General features: G+C 44.1%; 1 protein-coding gene across 1 annotated transcript in view; it reads left to right on the top strand.

The window, feature by feature from the left end:
* The window catches only part of RIOK3 (RIO kinase 3), a 32,990-nt gene that overhangs the window by 1,223 nt on the left and 13,021 nt on the right, over nucleotides 1-18,746 (top strand). The window contains exons 2-10 of the mRNA XM_078687421.1: nucleotides 32-153; nucleotides 830-951; nucleotides 3,753-3,898; nucleotides 3,985-4,092; nucleotides 10,947-11,056; nucleotides 11,590-11,733; nucleotides 16,551-16,678; nucleotides 17,100-17,282; nucleotides 18,306-18,465. Coding sequence (XP_078543547.1) covers nucleotides 91-153; nucleotides 830-951; nucleotides 3,753-3,898; nucleotides 3,985-4,092; nucleotides 10,947-11,056; nucleotides 11,590-11,733; nucleotides 16,551-16,678; nucleotides 17,100-17,282; nucleotides 18,306-18,465 — 1,164 coding nt within the window. The 5' untranslated portion in view covers nucleotides 32-90. The remainder of the gene's footprint in view (nucleotides 1-31; nucleotides 154-829; nucleotides 952-3,752; nucleotides 3,899-3,984; nucleotides 4,093-10,946; nucleotides 11,057-11,589; nucleotides 11,734-16,550; nucleotides 16,679-17,099; nucleotides 17,283-18,305; nucleotides 18,466-18,746) is intronic.

The following is an 18,746-nucleotide window of genomic DNA, read 5'->3' as shown; positions in this document are numbered from 1 at the left end:
ATGCCTTAATGACCCTGTGTTAATCTTTCAGATCCTCTTCCAGTTCTGTCATTTTCCGCCAGTCAGTCTCTGCCACGCCTGAATGTCAATATGGACCCAGTGCAAGTCGCGATACCAGAACCACAGCCAGGCCCAGCCTGGCCTCAGCAAAAGGTGAGCAGCATTCCTTCACATCTGACAGCCTAATCCCTTCTACCAACTGAATTATATCACTATTTTCTCAATACAATAATAGCAAGGTTTAAGACGTAAAATGATACGCGTGTGTGTGTGTGTGTGTGTGTGTGTGTGTGTGTGGAGTAAAACATAATTTCTCCCCGTTTCTTAAAACTACCAATGGGATGTAAAATTAGTGATGTGGGTAATAGTTTCGGCCACTGGTTGCTATTTTGTTCTCGTTGTACCCTGTAAGAAAGGTGACTCATGCGTAGTGATGTCATCACCCGCCTTGGGGAAGTCCAGAGTCTATTATGCAAGTCTACATTTGTTGTGCACATACCTATGAATATTCTCGGTTACTCAGCAACCAGCAAAGAACTGTAAATCATCTGCCAGAAACACGCTTAGGGATTTCAACAAAGGTCACGTTTGAAAGATGAAAGTAGAAGCCTCGCAGAAACATGACCTGAGAGGAATATATTTGTGTGAATGAGACCTAACATTATTATTGGCCTACACCTTTTCTATGATATGTCTTGTTGGCTACATGTTTTGTTTTCAATATTGTTCTATAAACATTAAAATGTTAGAGTTGGACTCTATGGATTCAAGATCTGCCTCTGTGATTATCACTACTCTACTAAACCATATTCAAATTTTTCGCTTGCAGTGCCCATGGGGTGCACCTTTAAATATAATAATGCCCTGCTCACTGAATGAAGTTATGAGTGAGGAACTTGCAAAGGAACTACAGTTGGAAGAAGAAAGTGATACCTTTCCTGAAACAGAGCTGTAAGTTTGTGTGTAAAATTGAAATTTTTCTTTGTTGCTTGTTCCAATTACTCCAATTTTTGCAGTATTGTGTTAGATCTCTATGATGTATAATTGCCTATTTGCACTGTCTTTAAAAAACACTCATAAACTAGCAGAGTTAGGATATAGCGTTAATACAAAATAGGGACAAAATTGTTGTAAGCAAAATTCATATTCCTCCTGTCTGTAATAATTTGGTAAATATGATGTAATTAAAAATACTTATCTACCCTCATGGCCTCACCTGTACGTTTTGATAGCGATTTAATCAATAATATAGAAAAGCGGAAAATAAGTTCTGTTGAGCTATGTTCCCCCAAAGTACAGATTAATGATGTGTATTTTCTATAGCCTTTTCCACTGCAGTTTTACAGGGCCACAATTCTATTAAGATTGTGTTTTAGTATTAAAGCAGAGTTAACGAGTGATGAACCCTAGTAAACTAAAATAACTTTCTAAACTCAGTCACTCATTTAATTAATTTGAGTTCTGTAAAAGTAGAACTTAATTTACCAGTCCACAACACTTTGTTAATTTAGATAATGATTCTTTAGCAAATTATCATAGCTTACTCACCCTGGCTATGTATGCATGGTCAATGATGCAAATAGGATTTCTAGTGATATTAACACATTTGTTCTGACAGGCCTTTTGTGGAGGTTTTGAACCTTCTATGGAATCCCAATTTTTACAAACTCAAGTTTTAATTTAGAACTTTTCATGGTATAAATCTTTTTATTCATGAAACAAAGTAGAGTACAATCCCCTCAGCCCCAGGCGACCGGTTTATAAGACCACACAACTAATTACTCCCCTTCATGAAAATTATAACCTAGAGTTGTCTGCCATCAACATAGAACCATTGGCAGCCATGATCCTTTTCCACCCGGGCATCTGGGGGTTTAAAGTCTCAGCCATAGGTTGGGGGAGGGGCAAGTTGACAAAAGAGACGCTGCTTTGGGAAGGTGTTGTAGAAGGATATCTGGAAACTTGGAGGGTTCGGAACATGGGACCTATTGGGGATCTCCTGTATATGGGATCTCCTTGAGGGGGTAAGCTGCTGTGGTTTGCATCTCTCTGGCGCAACTACTGCATGCGCCACAATCTAGTGTGCCCAGCTGCTGCATGCCTGACAGGCGGAGGGCTTGGAGACTCTAGACTTTGCCAAATTTGGCCCATTAGAGGGATGGCTGCTATTGTAAGACCTGTGTCCAAAAGTGATCTCCCTTACATGTAAAACGCTTAGTCACAGGCCAGCGGGAACTGTAGTGAATGATGTGGGGGACCTGGAGGACATGGACCACGTCCTTCCTCTCCGGCAGAACACAAAGCGTCTACCTCCCACCCTTCCGTTCCGAAGCCACCAATATCTGCGGCGTCCCCCAGGGCTCATCCCTCGGCCCAAGGCTGTTCAACGTCTACATGGCCCTCCTCGCACAAGTGGCCCGCCATCACGACCTCCACATCATCTTCTACGTCGACGACACCCAGCTCATCCTCACCAAGGACACTGCCAAAACCAACCTCCACGAGGGAATGAAGGCCGTCGCCGACCAGATGAGGAGCAGCTGTCTGAAACTGAACTCTGACAAGACAGAGTTCCTCATCCTCGGACCCACCCCCTCAGCCTGGGACGACTCTTGGTGGCCGACCACACTGGGAACCACACCGACACCCACCGACCACACACGCAACCTAGGATTAATCCTCGACTCCTCCCTCACCATGTCCAAGCAGGTCAGCGCCGTCTCCTCTTCACTGAAGAACAGTGACACAGGCCCTCGTCAGCGGCAGGCTGGACTACGGCAACGCACTCTACGCAGGAATCCCAGCCAAACACCTACATTGACTACAACGCATCCAAAACGCCTCCGCCCGACTGATCCTCCACATCCCCCGCCGCAGCCACATCACCCACCCACCTGAGAGACCTACACTGGCTCTCCGTCGATAAGAGGATCACCTTCAAGCTCCTCACCCACGCACACAAGGCACTCCACAACGCCGGGCCAGCCTACCTGAACAGCAGACTCAGCTTCTACAACCCCACCCACCAGCTCCGCTCCGCCAGCCTCACCCTCACCACTGTTTCCCGCATCCAACGAAAGACCTCCAGCGGTAGATCCTTCTCCGACCTCGCCGCCAAGACCTGGAGCACTCTCCCGACCCACCTACGGTAGACCCAAGACCTCCTCACCTTCAGAAGACACCTCTAGACCTGGCTCTTCGAGTAGTAGCGTCACCCCCCTGCGCCTTGAGACCCTCACGGGTATGTTAGTGCGCTTTACAAATACTGATACAAATACAAAAATTGATTGGCGGCCCTAATAAAGCGGAAATAGTACACACAACACAATTCATCTTTCTTTGAGTCCATTCCAACATATTATATAATGGATAGCCCCGAATTTCATTAATAGCATGTTAAAAAATAAAACTCACACAGTGACAATGACAGAAAATGGAAAGATCCGTAAATCATTGTGTCGTGTATGGATCTTTTTGTCTTCTGTCATTGTCACGGAAGAAGTTAAAAAAAATTCATTTTTTTTACAGGTGTTGAATTCTATTACGTTGTGGAAGTGAAATTTAAACATTTGATAGTGGATGATTTATATAGTTTCCACAAAAACAAGTTGACTGAATTGAAAGCCACAATTTAGAGTGCGCTTCATTCTTGATTTGTAAAGTCCTCTTAATTTCATAGTTAAGAAATGTTACTGCACGTCTGCATTAGTGAATATTTTACTGTTCCCACATACCTTTGTTTAAATTTTCAGGATTGAGGAAGGGCTGTTGATCACTGGGGACAACGTTGACACTTGCAGCGATGAAGTACTAGCGCAGATGCTGCAAATGCAGTTTGACAGGGAATATGATGCACAGCTTCTGCGGGAGGAAAAGAAGTTCAACGGAGACAGCAAAGGTTCAAATCTAAATACATTGACATTTAATCAGTGAAAATCTTGTCTGTTGTCTTTCATAACTCCTCTTTTATCGTTTAATCTGTAGTTTCCATATCATTTGAGAATTATCGAAAGGTTCATCCTTGTGAGGAAAGTGATAGCTCTGAGGATGAAGTAGACTGGCAGGACACTCGTCACGATCCTTACAAAGCAGGTAATGTATTCATACTTGTAAACTTGTTCCTCTGAGACTAGGATAACTTGTGATCCATGCATTGCCATTTGAGTTTTCTTAAAAAGGCAGTGCAAAAGAAACCATTCACATTTCATTGTCATGTTGCTCAAGGCTGACCTCCATATAACACTCATCAGACATTTGGGAACAATCAATCAATCAAGACATTTATAGAGCGCACTACTCACCCGTAGGTCTCAAGGCGCTAGGAGGGGGGGGTGCCGTTACTGCTCGAACAGCCAGGTCTTGAGCTTCTTCCTGAAGGAGAGGTCGTCTTGGGTCAGGCGCAGGTCGGTTGGGAGGGAGTTCCAGCTCTTGGCGGCCAGGTAGGAGAAGGACCTTCCTCCTGTTGTCGCTCTTCGGATGCGGGGGACGGCGGCGAGGGCGTGGCTGGTTGATCTGAGGTGGCGCTTGGGAGCGTAGAAGTTGATTCGGTTGTTGAGGTAGCTCGGGCCTTGGTCGTGTAGGGCTTTGTGTGCGTGGGTGAGGAGACGGAAGGTGATTCTTTTGTTGACGGGGAGCCAGTGCAGGTCTCTCAAATGTCCGGAGATGTGGCTGTTTCGTGGGATGTCGAGGATGAGTCTGGCTGAGGCGTTCTGGATCCGCTGGAGTCTCTTCTGGAGCTTGGCGGTGGAACAATGCCTCTCTCCTTGATGGTTATTGAGGGAAGTAATATAGCAAACAGTGGTGCATTGACCAATGGGCTGTTATGAAAAATGGAAAAGTTTGCATCAGTTTGCCTTCCACTTTCAGATCCGAAAGTAGTACTTCTAGTGTAACATAATGGGGGCACTTTTTAGGTCTTGTGCCTAGTCTTGCAGTGAGCAGCACTGCTCGCGCAGCGCAAGACCTCCATGTAGTAGGTTCTAAAAGCTGACCACATTCTCGTGCGTGTGGTTTTGCTTTCGCCGGCTGCAATTAGCTTTAGCCTGCTTTTTAATAAAAAAAAATACACCACGCATTTGGGCAAAGGCGGGCGCATGTCCTGCCTTTGCTCCGCCCATTCCCATCGGTGTCTTTTACGCGCAGCAGGAGCGGCACAGACTACAGGCTTCCTTGCCCGCTCCTCTGTGGTGTGTGCGTGCACCACTGGTTTAATTTCAGCACGGGAGGGGCCGGGGAGTTGCTGCTGAAGCCGTGTGACACCATACTTTTATAGAGGCTTTAACTGCAGTGCTCTCTATAGGGTGTGCTCAGCGGGGTTCTGCCTGCAGGGTGCTCTGTGTATTATGGTAAGTGGAGAGTGTTCTGTAATCGCTGGTCTCAGCACAGCGCTCAGTGATTGCTGGTCTCAGAGGAGGGTACTTTTTATGAGGTGTTCTTTCCAAGGTGTTCTCAGCAGGGTTCTGCCTGCCTGGTGATCTGTGAAGTGTGCTTTGTGTGAGGTGCTCTGTGATAGCTAGTCTCAGGCAGGTGTTCCGTGTTGACTCCTCCGTGCTGGGTTCTGGGCACCCTTCTCTGCTTCTTCTAGTTGCTCGTGTAGCTGTGTGGGGTGCTCTCTCTTGGGTGCTCTGGAGGGGGCCCTAAATGAGGGCTCGACAATCTGGTGCTCTGTGGAAATTTTCCAGGAGAGTGCTCTGCGATAGGTGTCCTCCATAGTGTGCCCTCTGGAAAGGTCTTTGTGGCGCGTGACCTGTGCAGACTGCTGTAAGGAGATTGTCCTGTGGACACTGTTCTGTGTTGTGTTCCTCGCCGTGGCGCGTGCTCGCACCCCTTTCGTTTGATCTGATGGGTGTGGGTGTTCTGTGGCGTGTGAGCTCCGCAAGCGCTGTGGAGTTGCAGTCTGCGTTGCTGGTGCTCGGGAACCGCTAGTCGTTGTGATCGCTGGGTAGGACGGTTCTCGGGTGGATTGTGTGGCGGATGCTTCATGGGAGGTGCGACGAACTTCTGCAGGGAAGTTCTAGGGTGTTCTGCGGAGGGTGCTCTGTGGCGGAGTCTCTTGGAAGGATGCTTTTTGCAGGGTTTACCATGGAGGGAGCTCTGTGCTTATTGCTTAGCAGTGGGTGTTCCATGGAGGCTGCCTTGTGGAGGCTGCTTTTTAGTCCGTGATATTTTCAGGGTACACTGTGGCCAGTACTAGCTGTGGCCTGCTAACTGTTGTGTTCTAGGTGGAGGGTGTTCTTTGGAAAGTACTCTGCAATTGGTGAGAACATCACTGATGGGTGCTCTGTGGAGTGGGCCCTAACCTAACTCCTTTGCATTTCCCTTCAACATTTTTTCAAGCTTTTTTTTCCCTCTCTTATTCTTGCCTCCTCACTTTTTAGGTTTCGCCTATTATCATTCGCTTGCGAATGTAATAGGCGAGAATTCAAGTGCTCCATTGACTCGTCAAACCACTGCGGTTTTTTCACAGTGCATGTGAGTCACGTGACCACAAAAGCAGGTCACGTGACCACACAAGCACGCGCATCTCCATAATCCGCCTGCCACACTTCTCCTCCCCTCGCTCGCATTCACACCCCCCCACCAGGCTCTCCCGCCCCCATCCGGCTTCCCTCCGCGCATCTCGCTAATCCGCCTGCCTCACTTCTCCTCCCCTCGCTCGCATTCCCGCCCCCCCCCCCACCAGGCTCTCCCGCCCCCATCCGGCTTCCCTCCGGCCATTTGACAGCATTGCGAGGCCATTTGCCAGGAGCTCTCCCCCGCCCGCAGCTTGACAATGTAAACTCCTATCGCTACAATACGTATCAGTTTGCAGTTCGTAATCTCTCTTAAACTGCCTATGCACTCCCACCCACACAGAAATAGTACTGCGACTTCCTCATTTCTATCTATGTTTGCATCTGTTTCTCACTAGAGCTAGGGGTTGCACACGCTTCCCCTGGCACAGTCGTACTCCGTTAACATATTGGATTCTACGCATGCCCGCCCAGTGAAGCCCCCAGGCACCTCGGGTGTAACCCCACCCTCTCGCAGATGCGGGACTGCGGGACAGTACTATTGGTTTTGTAAATTACATTTTATATTTATATATCGTTATTGGCATTGTCAATAACAATATATAAATATAAAATGTCATTTACAAAACCAATAGCTCCAACTTTCCAAATGCGAAACCTATTGGCAACGCCAGTGCTTGTTTCTCTCACATTTGATCTAGACAGATTTTCTTCACATCTCCTCTTTGTTGTCTGCTAAAATATTTGTAGGAATGCTAGGTGGCATGTGTGGATCAGTGGTAATCTTATTACTCAAAATGAGATCAAATAAAGTTTAGTCTCATTATGTGCTCTTCATCGTGCAAAACTAATGATTTAGCAGAGGCTTTTTTGAATCACTCGTTGATCTTGCAAGTACATTTCACCCAAAGTTTCTTAAATGGTTGTTGAGTTTTCAGGTTGTAGCAGCCCTCTCAGAATAAAAAAACATCTGTGCTAGAAATTTAGATTTTTGCAATTGTAGTTCTCGTGGCTCAAACAACTGCTTCACAAATTTTGGTTGTGCAGGAAGTGTGTGATATTGGCCTCACCATAGACATCAGTGCTTTTTTTGGTGATTTCTTAGCACTGAAAGTTGGTGTGATTGACTTAACTCATTCAGAATAGACCATGAACTCTGCCTGGACTATATAATATCGCCAAATACTTAAAGCAAACAAACCTTCACCACATAATTCACAAATCGGGACTAAACTCACTAGGGAACTGAGCTATTAAGACTACTTGCATCCTATCTTCAAAATTGTTTTAAAGTGCATCATGGTGCCACTCACCTCTGCTAAGTTCAAGAGAAGAGCTGGGTAAAGAAATCGTGACTGATCATCCTTCTTACATAACTTGATTTCCAATTTCTTATATGTTAATTTACCAAGCCTATTATCTTTAGCCTAATTTCTCATATACATACACTTTTTTTAACGCCTACTCTAGAAATGTGCCTGAAAGACGCAGAGTATGTAAGAAGGGGGGTCCCAGACAAAACACAACAAATTTTTAAATTCACACCAATTTGAATAAATTAATTCAAAAAAAGGGGATCGAATCAAGGTGCAAGGTGTTTTTATTTACACCGCACCAATCCTAAACATTCATTAGGTCATTAGTCAGAACATAAGTATTTACACAATACACAGAAATTCAATAAGCCCACAGGGGAGAGGGGAAGGTGCAAGGAAGGAAAAAACATTTCTTAAATGTTCAAACATCACATATCATACTTCAATTATATCGGTCCGCATTTTTTGATCACCGAACAAATTAAATAGATCCCCAAAGGTGGGGTCAAATACAGTGTAAACACATCAGAATGAATTTAATTTCAAAAGACAAATCTCCTATACAGCTATATGCATAAAAATGTTCTGTAGGAGTTTAAATAAGTAGAGGAAGTCTACGTTTCGACCCATAGGATGTAGGACGGTGGATCCTTACTACGCGGGTCTTCGTCAGGACGTGAGGGTAGAGGGGAGGGGCGGGGTGGTTGTTGTGGGGCTGTTCCTAGAGACAAAACCATTGAGACAAAAATTAAAAAAGATCTCTCAGAGAGAGTCCCAGAGCTTTCTCAAAAAAGACGATATTCAAAATTAATTGAAAAAGTACAAAGGGTAACTAGCAAGGAGGTATGGTTGATGACAGGGCCTACACAAGAATTACCTGATGAGGAAACTGATAATAGGCCCCTGAAAAAACGTAGTCCTGGCACTTGCCGCGCAAATTGGCCGAAATAGCTGTATCTAAGAACCAGGAGGTAAAAATAAATAAAGGGGCGCCAGTCACTAAGTGTATTTGCCAAACGCGTCAATACAATGAAAAATCAGTAAGCCCAAAGTCCTACCTCAGCCGTAGTATTAAATGGTATTCGGCTGTTCAAATAGTTGTGATGGGATTAATTGGTCCAAAAGCGCGTCAGTATGTCCCATCGGTTACTCGCGCTCTCCATATACAATAGTGGAGGTAGCTGTTTCTAAGAATTAAAAAGGTGAAGGCGGCAATCACTCGAAATGTTCGGCATGTTGGCCAAAGAGTAAATACATTGAAATAAACATTAAGGCAGATATCATACCTCTGCCGTAGTATTGGCCCATTCAAAAAGGTGATTGTATCTTCATAAATGCGGCGGGATTGTTGTCCGTAGGAGTACAACAAACGTGTCCGTTTAATCCATCAGAAATTCTAAAGAGTAATGGGAGCCGAATTAGTGATTAGGTTTAGCTGGCGGATAAATCAAGGAACAGGGGGAAGCATCAATGAAAGGCGTCTAAACAGACGCTGTCAAAGTTTCACTTACCCGAAGTGAAATTATTTCGGGAGCGCGCGAGCCAGCGTCTTCCTCAGTCAGGTAGCAATCAGGAGTGCTGCCTTGGTAACCCGAGGTCCTTTTCTAACCTCGCCTGAGACTGGACTAGCGTTACTATGGTAACATGAGGCTTTTTTTGTAAAGCCGAGTCGCTAAGATTTCACAGAGGGCAATCATGAACCCTGACTTATTACAAACCGTGATTAATACAAACCGACTCCGCTGTAAATCACGCACGTGTTGTTACTAAAAAAGGCGTCGGGATTTTGGCAAAGAGACCTATTCAGATTTATACAAAGTGGTCTGCCTTGGTAAAGCGCGGACATGCCATGCACAGGGTAGTCAAGGCGCCAAATGAAACGGACATGTTATATTTTATGAGATATTACAATCAACATGCATGGAAAAACTGTAGTTAAAACGGCAGCAACAAGTTTTTACATTTATAATATTCAGTAAAAAACTTTTTTGGTTAGAAAAGACCGCTTCTTCCAAGACAAGGTTAATGCATTTAAGGGCCTAAGCCAAGGTGATAGTATATTTGGCAAGTGCGGACCTACCTGACAAGGTGGTCTAAGGCACATTATCTTAACACACACATATGTCCATATTATCGATATAACAGGTCAGAAGACACATATTATGATTAGGAAATGTATTGACATACGATCCAGGCTAAGGAAACAGTGTCACAAGAAGGCGTGAAGCTACCTAAGGTGCTTAGAGACACACTGGATTTATAAAATGGCCATCTGTGCAAAACTGCTTTCGGATTCATTGAGGCCCAGGCGCACAGAGTCAAAGAAACGGATCCATTTAATCTCTCTGACGTTGAGGATAGGTTCTATGCTCCCACCCCTAGGGCCCAGTCTCACTTGTTCCAGAATGGTCCACTTAAGGCTTTCTGGTGGGTGATCAAAGTTTTTACAGTGGTCAACTAAAGGTGCTCCCTCAACTTTGCATCTTATGCGACTGCAGTGTTGTAAGAAACGCACTTTTGCACGTTGTTGTGTCTGGCCAATGTATATTAACTTACAGGGGCAGACTATGCAGTAGATTACATTGGATGAGTTACAATTGGTATGCGCCTTAAGTGTCACTTGTTGTTGTCCATGAGAAAAGATTTTGGTCTGTAAGGTTGCTGGACAGGCTTTGCACGAGCCGCAACGGTAGTGACCCACAATGGGGGGTAAGTTCCACATTGATGTTAATGATTGTTCCTTGGAAGTCCTCAAAAAAAGAAAGAAAGACGCAGAGGCGGATCCTCTTTAGCATGTACAGCATGTTAGCTTTTCTAATATCAGATTGTGCCATAATCTCAGCTGCTAGTTAATCTGTTTAGAAGTCTACTATTTTTATCCTGTCCTCTTAAAGCACAGCACCTAACAGGTTATCACAGGCGCTTATGAAATTATGATCACTTTGTACTACCATCTCCCAGAATTTGTTCAGGGCACTCCCACCAAACTACTGCTATCCACAGAGCATTCTGAGCTCTACACTGAGACTTTCTCAAAATTTGGTGACAATGTTTTTATAATTTGCTGTTCTTCTGTGCTGCAAAACCCACTTTTCAAATTTTTTTTTTTGATTTGCAGACAAACCTACTACCACTCCAAAAAAAGGCTTCAGTGGAAAAGGAAAAGACATCACTACTAAACATGACGAGGTTGTGTGTGGCAGAAAGAACACTGCCAGAATGGAAAATGTAAGAACTGTTCGTTTTTTTTTTTTTTTTGCTCTTCAAGAGAACTGTATAACTGTAAAGCATATTTGGCTATCCTATTTGTTTATTGTATGTGGTATGTAAGGTTCTGGAAATGACCGTTATAATTTTATCAGGAAAGTTGAAAGTACTTAGTTCAGCAGGTAGTAAAGTGAAAACGGATCCATTTTTCTTTAATAAACCTTTAAAAAAAAAAAAATATATATATATATATATATATATTCTGCAACCTTTGCTGTTCTTATCAGTGTTGCATGTAATCTAAGCTAGCGTTCGAGGGTCATGTTGGTGAACTAAACCTGTCATTCCCAACTGTTCAGTTGGTGGTGTTCAGATAATGCAAAAGATGAGTATTGTTGTGATCTAAAACGTAGTGAAATTAGCATTCTAGCTGTGGAATAAGAAATTATTTAAAGGTATCATGTAGACACCCCTTTTCCGTTCAACTATACCCTTTTTCTTCTTGTTTTGTATCCTTTCAACAACTTTATTATGATACTGTTATCTTTGTTTAGTTTGCACCAGAATTTCAGGTCGGAGATGGTATTGGAATGGATTTAAAGCTGTCCAATCAAGTTTTCAATGCGTTAAAACAACATGCCATTTCTGAGCAGCGCCGCAGTGCTAAGGTCCATGAGAAGAAGGAACACTCCACTGCGGTAGGTTCATGGCCATTTTGTGTGTTATATGTGACAGACTGCAAGAATTAATATTTGTTTTAATGCATGATTAGTGTGTGTTTTGTGTTGCACTCTGGACTGACCCAAAATAAGCAACAGAGTCACTGGTGTGAGAATCGCCAAAGGGAATTATCTGGGTAGATTAATCTTGGATCATTCTTCATTCAAGGTGATGTATACTAGGCAAGGTAAAATACAATGGGTTCTGGTGTGGAGGCTGCCCCCTCGCAGACTACCAAACAAAAGCTTCAGAAGGGGCTATGCAGGGAGATAATATTGGCACAAGCAGTAGCAAGGGGGTGGAATGAGAAACCGTGAATGATGTAGTATGAGGGGTTGTGTTCGAGAAAATGGTGTGTATGAGGACGACAGTGGGAAAGTGTAGGAAGCTGGCTCTTTATATAATTTGGGCCCAGATCTCTGTACTGGGGTGAATGTATGACATCGTTCTGCATTCTGTCCATCAACTGTTTTGCATTTGTCACCCCGAGTGGGATGGGTATGCTCAGACGTGAGTCCCATGCTCTCCACACCACTGGAGTCAAGCTATCCTGGCTGAAGACGGCTGATAGCCAGAAACCGGTCCTCGGATGCTTGATTCCCGTCCAGGAAAGACATGGCCTGGCAGTTCGGGCTGGACTGTTCCCATGAGGCACAGGGTCAAGGCTGATTTGCATATGGCCATGTCTGAACTGGGGTGGTGTGGAGTGCAAAAAAACGATGGATTTAGGCCCAGATCTCTGTACTGGGGTGAATGTATGACATTGTTCTGCATTCTGTCCATCAACTGTTTTGTCTATATATAATATACATAAAGAGGTGTATTGTGTAGAGTCACAGATATACCTTACTAGTGGACCAGGCTTGCTTTAACAAACCAAAGGTGCCCGTTTTGTGGTAGTGTGGTGGAGCAGCCTTAAGCTTATCAAAGAGAAATGTTCGACATTTGTTGCATACACACAGTCAATAAATGATACACAATCAATCAATTTGCAATAATGTTATCCTATGGGGAAAACGCATATACTGCATATGGGTACTTAGCAGTGACTTACAGAACTAATCTTCTGGAGTAAAGGTAAATACGGGGCAAGGTCCAAGGCAGCACCAACAGGTCACCTCAAGGGACCCAGAGGTGCTTGTCTGCTTCAGGTGCTCTGTTGATTGCAATGGGAAATGGTTCTAGGACTAAGAGGCTGCACATGGGGTGGTGGGGCAGTCCGGCTGAACCAATAGGGGGGCGAAGGTTTCACGATGCGCAGCCTCGTAGGGGCCCCTTTGGTCCACTTCTCCTCTGCCTGTAGGGTTTGGATGCAGTGGTGTTTTGAAGTGTTGTGTTTTCTCTGCGGGAGGCACTCGTGGTAGAGAGAGCCTGCACAAAGAGACTGCATGCAGCGATGAAGTCCAGTCTTTGCATCTCTGGTGGGTCTCAGGACCTTGTTGGCACCGTTGGCCCACTTCAACCCCGACTTGGTGGACACGGAAGCAGTGGTGCTTTCTGGTGTCTGGTTTTCGTGGTCCGTAGTCCTCCTGGTACTTTTTGGGTGCCTGCAGGGAAGTAGCTCTACTGCGCCACGGGAGATTCTGGTTCCTTATTGAAGTGTCAGCAGTCCTCCCAGGTTTCTGGAGGCAGAGCAGCTGCAGGCGAGTCGTCTGGTACAGTTGTCGGGGACAGCAGGCAGGCCAGCAGGGTTGGCACCAAGTCGGTTGCTGCTCCTCTATTTTTGCTCTTCGTGGCTGTTCGGTGTCCTTCTTAGGTTGTCAGAATCCATTTTCCTGGTGCCAGCGGCTCCTCATAAATACTACATTTAGGGGAGTGGAGGAGGTTAGCCAGTGGGCTACTTACCCTTGAGGTCACTATACCCCCTATATGAACACTTCCTGTGGGAAGTGGGCATAACCCTGTCCCAGAGTTCCTAATTCTGCCATCACCAAGATGGTGGAATTCTCCTAAAGGGACATCGGGCAGCTCATCTTTAGGGGTGTGACTGGCCTGGTAGTGCCCCACGTCTCCCTGCATATCTAATTTCCTGCCTGCCCTGGTTGCCAAATGGGCCCTGGGTAGGGGGTTGCTGTTTCCCCTTTCCTTGGAAGCCTTAACCACTTATCATGGTTAGCATAGGCCTTTGAAGCCTCCTTCCTTGATATGTTGATTACTGAGCCACCCTGCTTGGAGGAGGTGACAACAAATCAGTGCTCAGAGATGTCGGTGGTGGCAGGGTGGTCTACACCAGTCAGCCAGCACACAAAAGGCTGGTAGGTTTTCAGGGGGCACTTCTAAGGTGCCCTCTGGGTGCATGTATTAATAAATCCTCCACTGGAATCAGTGTGGGTTTATTAATACAAGGCATTTGATACAAAACACCATAGATTTCAGTGAATCCATCATGTAGCTGATGAACTCCTTTTTTAATAGTGTACAGCACATGTATGTAAAATTGTTTCACTGTTCACTTATGACATCTAAGAATTGCCTTAGACATCACAGGGGCATATCTGCTCTTGCAGGTATGTCAGTAAGAGTAGTGCAGTGCCTGCTTCCATAGGGCTGCAGGGGTGGCTTACCTATACTGAATGCAGTGTCTGTTGGCATGGCACACAGGGATGTGTGCCATGTTGTGTTTTCACTTTTGTCTGCACCAAGACACACAGCCTGCAGAGGCAGCCTGCCCAAGTTAGGTGAGGGGTCCCTTAGGGTGGCACAATACATGCTGCAGCCATTCGGTTTTTTTTAGTACCCAGGCCCTAGAATTTACAGGGGTGCTAAAGGTATGGCCTATTGGGGGAACAATTGTACAGTTTTAGGGAAAGAGATTTGGCACTGAGGATAGTAGGAACCAAGTGCCCCTTCTGTCAAAATTGCATCAAATACCAGGCCAAAAGTGGTGGTAACCATGTCAAAAGGGGTCCTTTTCTACAAAAAGGACAGATAAAAGCATTATCAAGAATGAAATGTGCCAAGAGACATTCTTTAGACAGTAGCTCCACAGACTGTGACCGGTGTGCAGTCCTATCACGGTTAGGTCAACACAAACCTGCATAACAGCACGGCTAGCTCAGGGTTACAAATGACCTGCATGCTGCTACAAGTTATACATTCTACAACTACTTGAAGGTACTGTACATAATTTTGTGATGTCTTGCAGGTCCTTGATCTGTGCATGTGCATCAACTTCTCAGTCGAGTGTTTGTGTGGATAGAGCGAGTGGGAAAGGATGTCAGGCTGGGGGTTGGACTAAATATGGACATAACAGTGGTTAAGTTGGTGCGTGTTACATTTGCACTACAAACACAAGACTTTGCATGTCCTCATGGGGACTCTTTGAGAGCAGAAGGAAAGGCTGGGGAAAAAATCATGTGGATAGCTAGAGAAACTTGACGTGCCCAGGAGTTAAAGGTCGGGAAAGTCTGTGCGATTTAATTGGGCCTGACCAGAAGGACCGAGGATTTCCTTTGTCTAACACCTGCAGATCCGAGTATTAAAGAACGACTTTAAGAAGGGGATAGTTGTGATAGCTGCTAGTCAATCCACCATCTCCTATTTCCATCAGTTATCTGTGCTTGTGGGAGGACCGGCATCCGTGTTAAAGTGGAAATTCTCTTCTGGGTTGTCCAAGACTTGCTCTGATGCTTTCATAGCTAATGGATGGCTGGCAGGCACTAGTATGATGCACCAGTGGACCTGGCCCCATATATCTGGGATCACGTTTGGGAGTGTTAACGTGCATGCTGCGTTGAATAGAATTCTTGGGCGATACTGGAAAACTATATGTAGCAGTGTTGTTTTAGATTGGTCCCAAAAGTCAATTTGAAAACGTTGAGGTAATGGTGTAGTGACTTACTTTATTCCTTATAACAATTCCTAAAATGTCGTGTTTAAAAAAATAAAAAAAAGTAGTATTTTTTGGGGTTGGTATAGGGCACGCAGGAGGGAGGGGACAGTCCACACCTTCTCCCAAAAGACTAAAAGGAACAGTACAAGACATGTGACAGTGGGCAGAGTTTTTTCAAGGCTTTCCTGAATCTGTCTACCTTGAACTTAAAGAGATAAAGGAACTTAAGTTTAGAGGAGAGTAGTCCCATGTAAGTAGCGTTAGGCTTCTGTCCATAAGCAACAGTATCTTGTAGGATTGTTGACCTCAGACACCTGGCTACTATTGCATTTTCGTGTTATGTAGGAAGGACCCTCCACAATAAAAGGCTTTACGGAAGCAAGCAAAACAAACACTTTGTTTGGACCGGAGCCACTGTGGGTTACATATGGTGTACAAACCAGCGTTTAGACACCCCAACCCAGTGGCACAAGGCATAGGTAAGCAGATCGGAGTCCTAATTGGGCAGGATATTGAGTAGAGTATTTTGCACTTCAGCATGGGGTGGTGGCTGTATATGTGCCAGGCTGTGCTATGTGAGGAACGAGGGGCTGGTTGCCGGACAACTGCACTGGTGTGGATATACTTTGATGCAGTGGTGGCTTCACATATTCGTTTGTGTTCCTTGGCTAGTCCGTGTTTTCGTATGATAGTAGTGCTTATTACATGATATGCTGTCTAAACTACAATCCATGTTATAGCATAGGTTTGGTTTATGTTAGCATGGGAGATACCCGTTGCAAAACGTGTTTAAACCCTACTTTGAATGTAGATGGCCAGTAGTCCTAGGCTCACACAGGCAAATGAAATGCCACTCATGCATCAGGCATGTGTTGTAATTTTAATGCATCAGCATGGTAATGTATATGAATGTTTCTTACCCATCATCTCCACTTTGTAAAAGAGGAATTTGCTTACTTTTAGGAACAAGCAGTGGATCCCAAGACACGGTTACTGTTGTACAAAATGGTGAATGCGGGCACCCTGGAGTCTATCAATGGCTGCTTTAGTACTGGGAAGGAATCCGTGGTCTTCCATGCTAATGGGGGAAGGTGAGTGCTTTCTGTTCTGTGTTCTCAGCTACCATCTTTTGTGGTTGTTTGTAGCAGTTACATCTACGGTCTATTGTGTGTCTAGAATGCTGAACTTTGAGTTAAAACATGGAAAAATGATATCTTTGCGGTATTCAAACCACTTCTGTAAATATTAAAGGTGTCTATAGAAAATAGAACAGCGTGTGTGAATGTAGAGGGATGACGGTTATTGGAAGCTGGTTTCCTAACTACAATGTGTTGGTGCTTTATTGTTCAGGGACCTATCAATTACATAGAACATACAATTGTGGTATTGAAAGGAATTTGATTTGATAATTTCTCTAGAAAGCATTACTCCCCGAGTGTCTGGATGGATGCTTTCCTTTGACAGCTGAGCGGTTTGCAATAGATGTTTAATGTTGTCTATTTTTGTTTTCAGTATTGATGATAAAGCAGTGCCTTCAGAGTGTGCCATAAAGGTGTTTAAAACTACTCTCAATGAATTCAAGAACCGTGACAAATACATTAAGGATGACTATCGATTCAAAGAGCGTTTCAGCAAACTCAATCCACGTAAAATAATCCGCATGTGGGCTGAAAAGGAAAAGCATAACTTGAACAGGTAACTTTTAAGCCATATTAGTTTTCACTTGTTTTCTTTTTTGTCTTGTCCTTGCTTGAATAAAACATTTAAGATCACTGGTGTCGTGTTCTCTGAAATGGACTAATACATTCAGAGTATTTTCATCCCTCAGTGATTTGTCTGTTCAATACCTGCCAGTGCTTATGTGACTGGAAATAGTCTCTAAAACTGTTGGTAATCTGACAGGCTTTGGTACTCTTAAGCCGGTGCTCAATAGAACTGTTGCCATTCCAGTATGTCCTTCAACCACAACATGCTTTTTGGGCCCTCTGTTTGTTTCCAGTGTATTGCTAAATGCCTAGTTGCTAGTATCTGTCCTAGTGAGACATACCTCTGTCACATTTGCTTACCCTTTAGGTTCTGGTTTAAGCCTAGTATGCATTGTTTAAGTTCTAGTGAGACTATACTGCTTATTTATTATGCATGACCACAAGATGACCACCAAGTTAGAAACCACCGGGCATGTCCATATGTATGTATAAATTGTGTTTTCTCAGCGGTGTCTTTGGGACACCCGAAATACATTTCTAGATATATTTTGCTGAGGGTCATTGGAGTGAAGTACATCCTATGCTGGCATTTTAGATTTATTATTTTAAATTAGGGGTTACTTAATGTTTTGCAAGTGTATTCTAGGTTGTTTTAAATAGGTGTAAGTTAGGGAAGTTTACTCTGCAAACCAGTTAATATATATGAAAATAGATGCAGGACTTCAAATTCCCTATATTGTAAAGTAAGTAGTGTGGCAAACATTCAGGTGCAATTTCATAACTAAGATAAACTAAAGAGTTCAATAAATGTCATCTAATTAGAAAAGAATGACAATACTATATAAGAATATTCTGGTTGGAGGGGGGATGTTTGTGAAAAGTTGCCATATTGAACGTGTTCTGAATGAATGCTGGTGTTCTGAATGAATGCTGGTATACTGTAACTATGGATGTTGCTGCAATTCCCTTAATTTGATGTATTTGTTTAGAGTTAATATGCACCTTTTTGCAGAATGCAGAAAGCTGGAATCCCTTGTCCTGAAGTAGTGATGCTCAAGAAACATGTTCTGGTGATGTCTTTCATCGGCCAGGATCAGGTCCCAGCTCCCAAACTCAAGGAGGTTAAACTGAACGGAGAAGACATGAAACAAGCTTACTATCAGGTTCTTTACGTAAGTTTCCCGTATCACTCCTTTGTTAACCTCCTATGATAGACCTGGATTGTCGATTAATATAATCGTGTCCCTCTATCTAGAATTGATTTCGTTAGTCGACTTATGGAATGGCCATCATGCTACTTACTCTTTTTAAAATAGGGTTTAATGAAGTGGCAAGAGTAAATACATTATTACATTTAAATCCGTTTTTTTGATGTTTTGTGAGTAGGAGCTTATCGAGGTCTTAGCAATTTACACATGTTGTGGGGTATGCATGTATTCATAAAATGATAAAT

This window comes from Lissotriton helveticus, chromosome 4_1, assembly GCF_964261635.1.
Source record: "Lissotriton helveticus chromosome 4_1, aLisHel1.1, whole genome shotgun sequence".
Classification (NCBI taxonomy): Eukaryota; Metazoa; Chordata; class Amphibia; order Caudata; family Salamandridae; genus Lissotriton; species Lissotriton helveticus.
The sequence above is the reverse complement of the archived record's forward strand: the minus strand, read 5'-3'. Positions and strand labels throughout refer to the sequence as shown.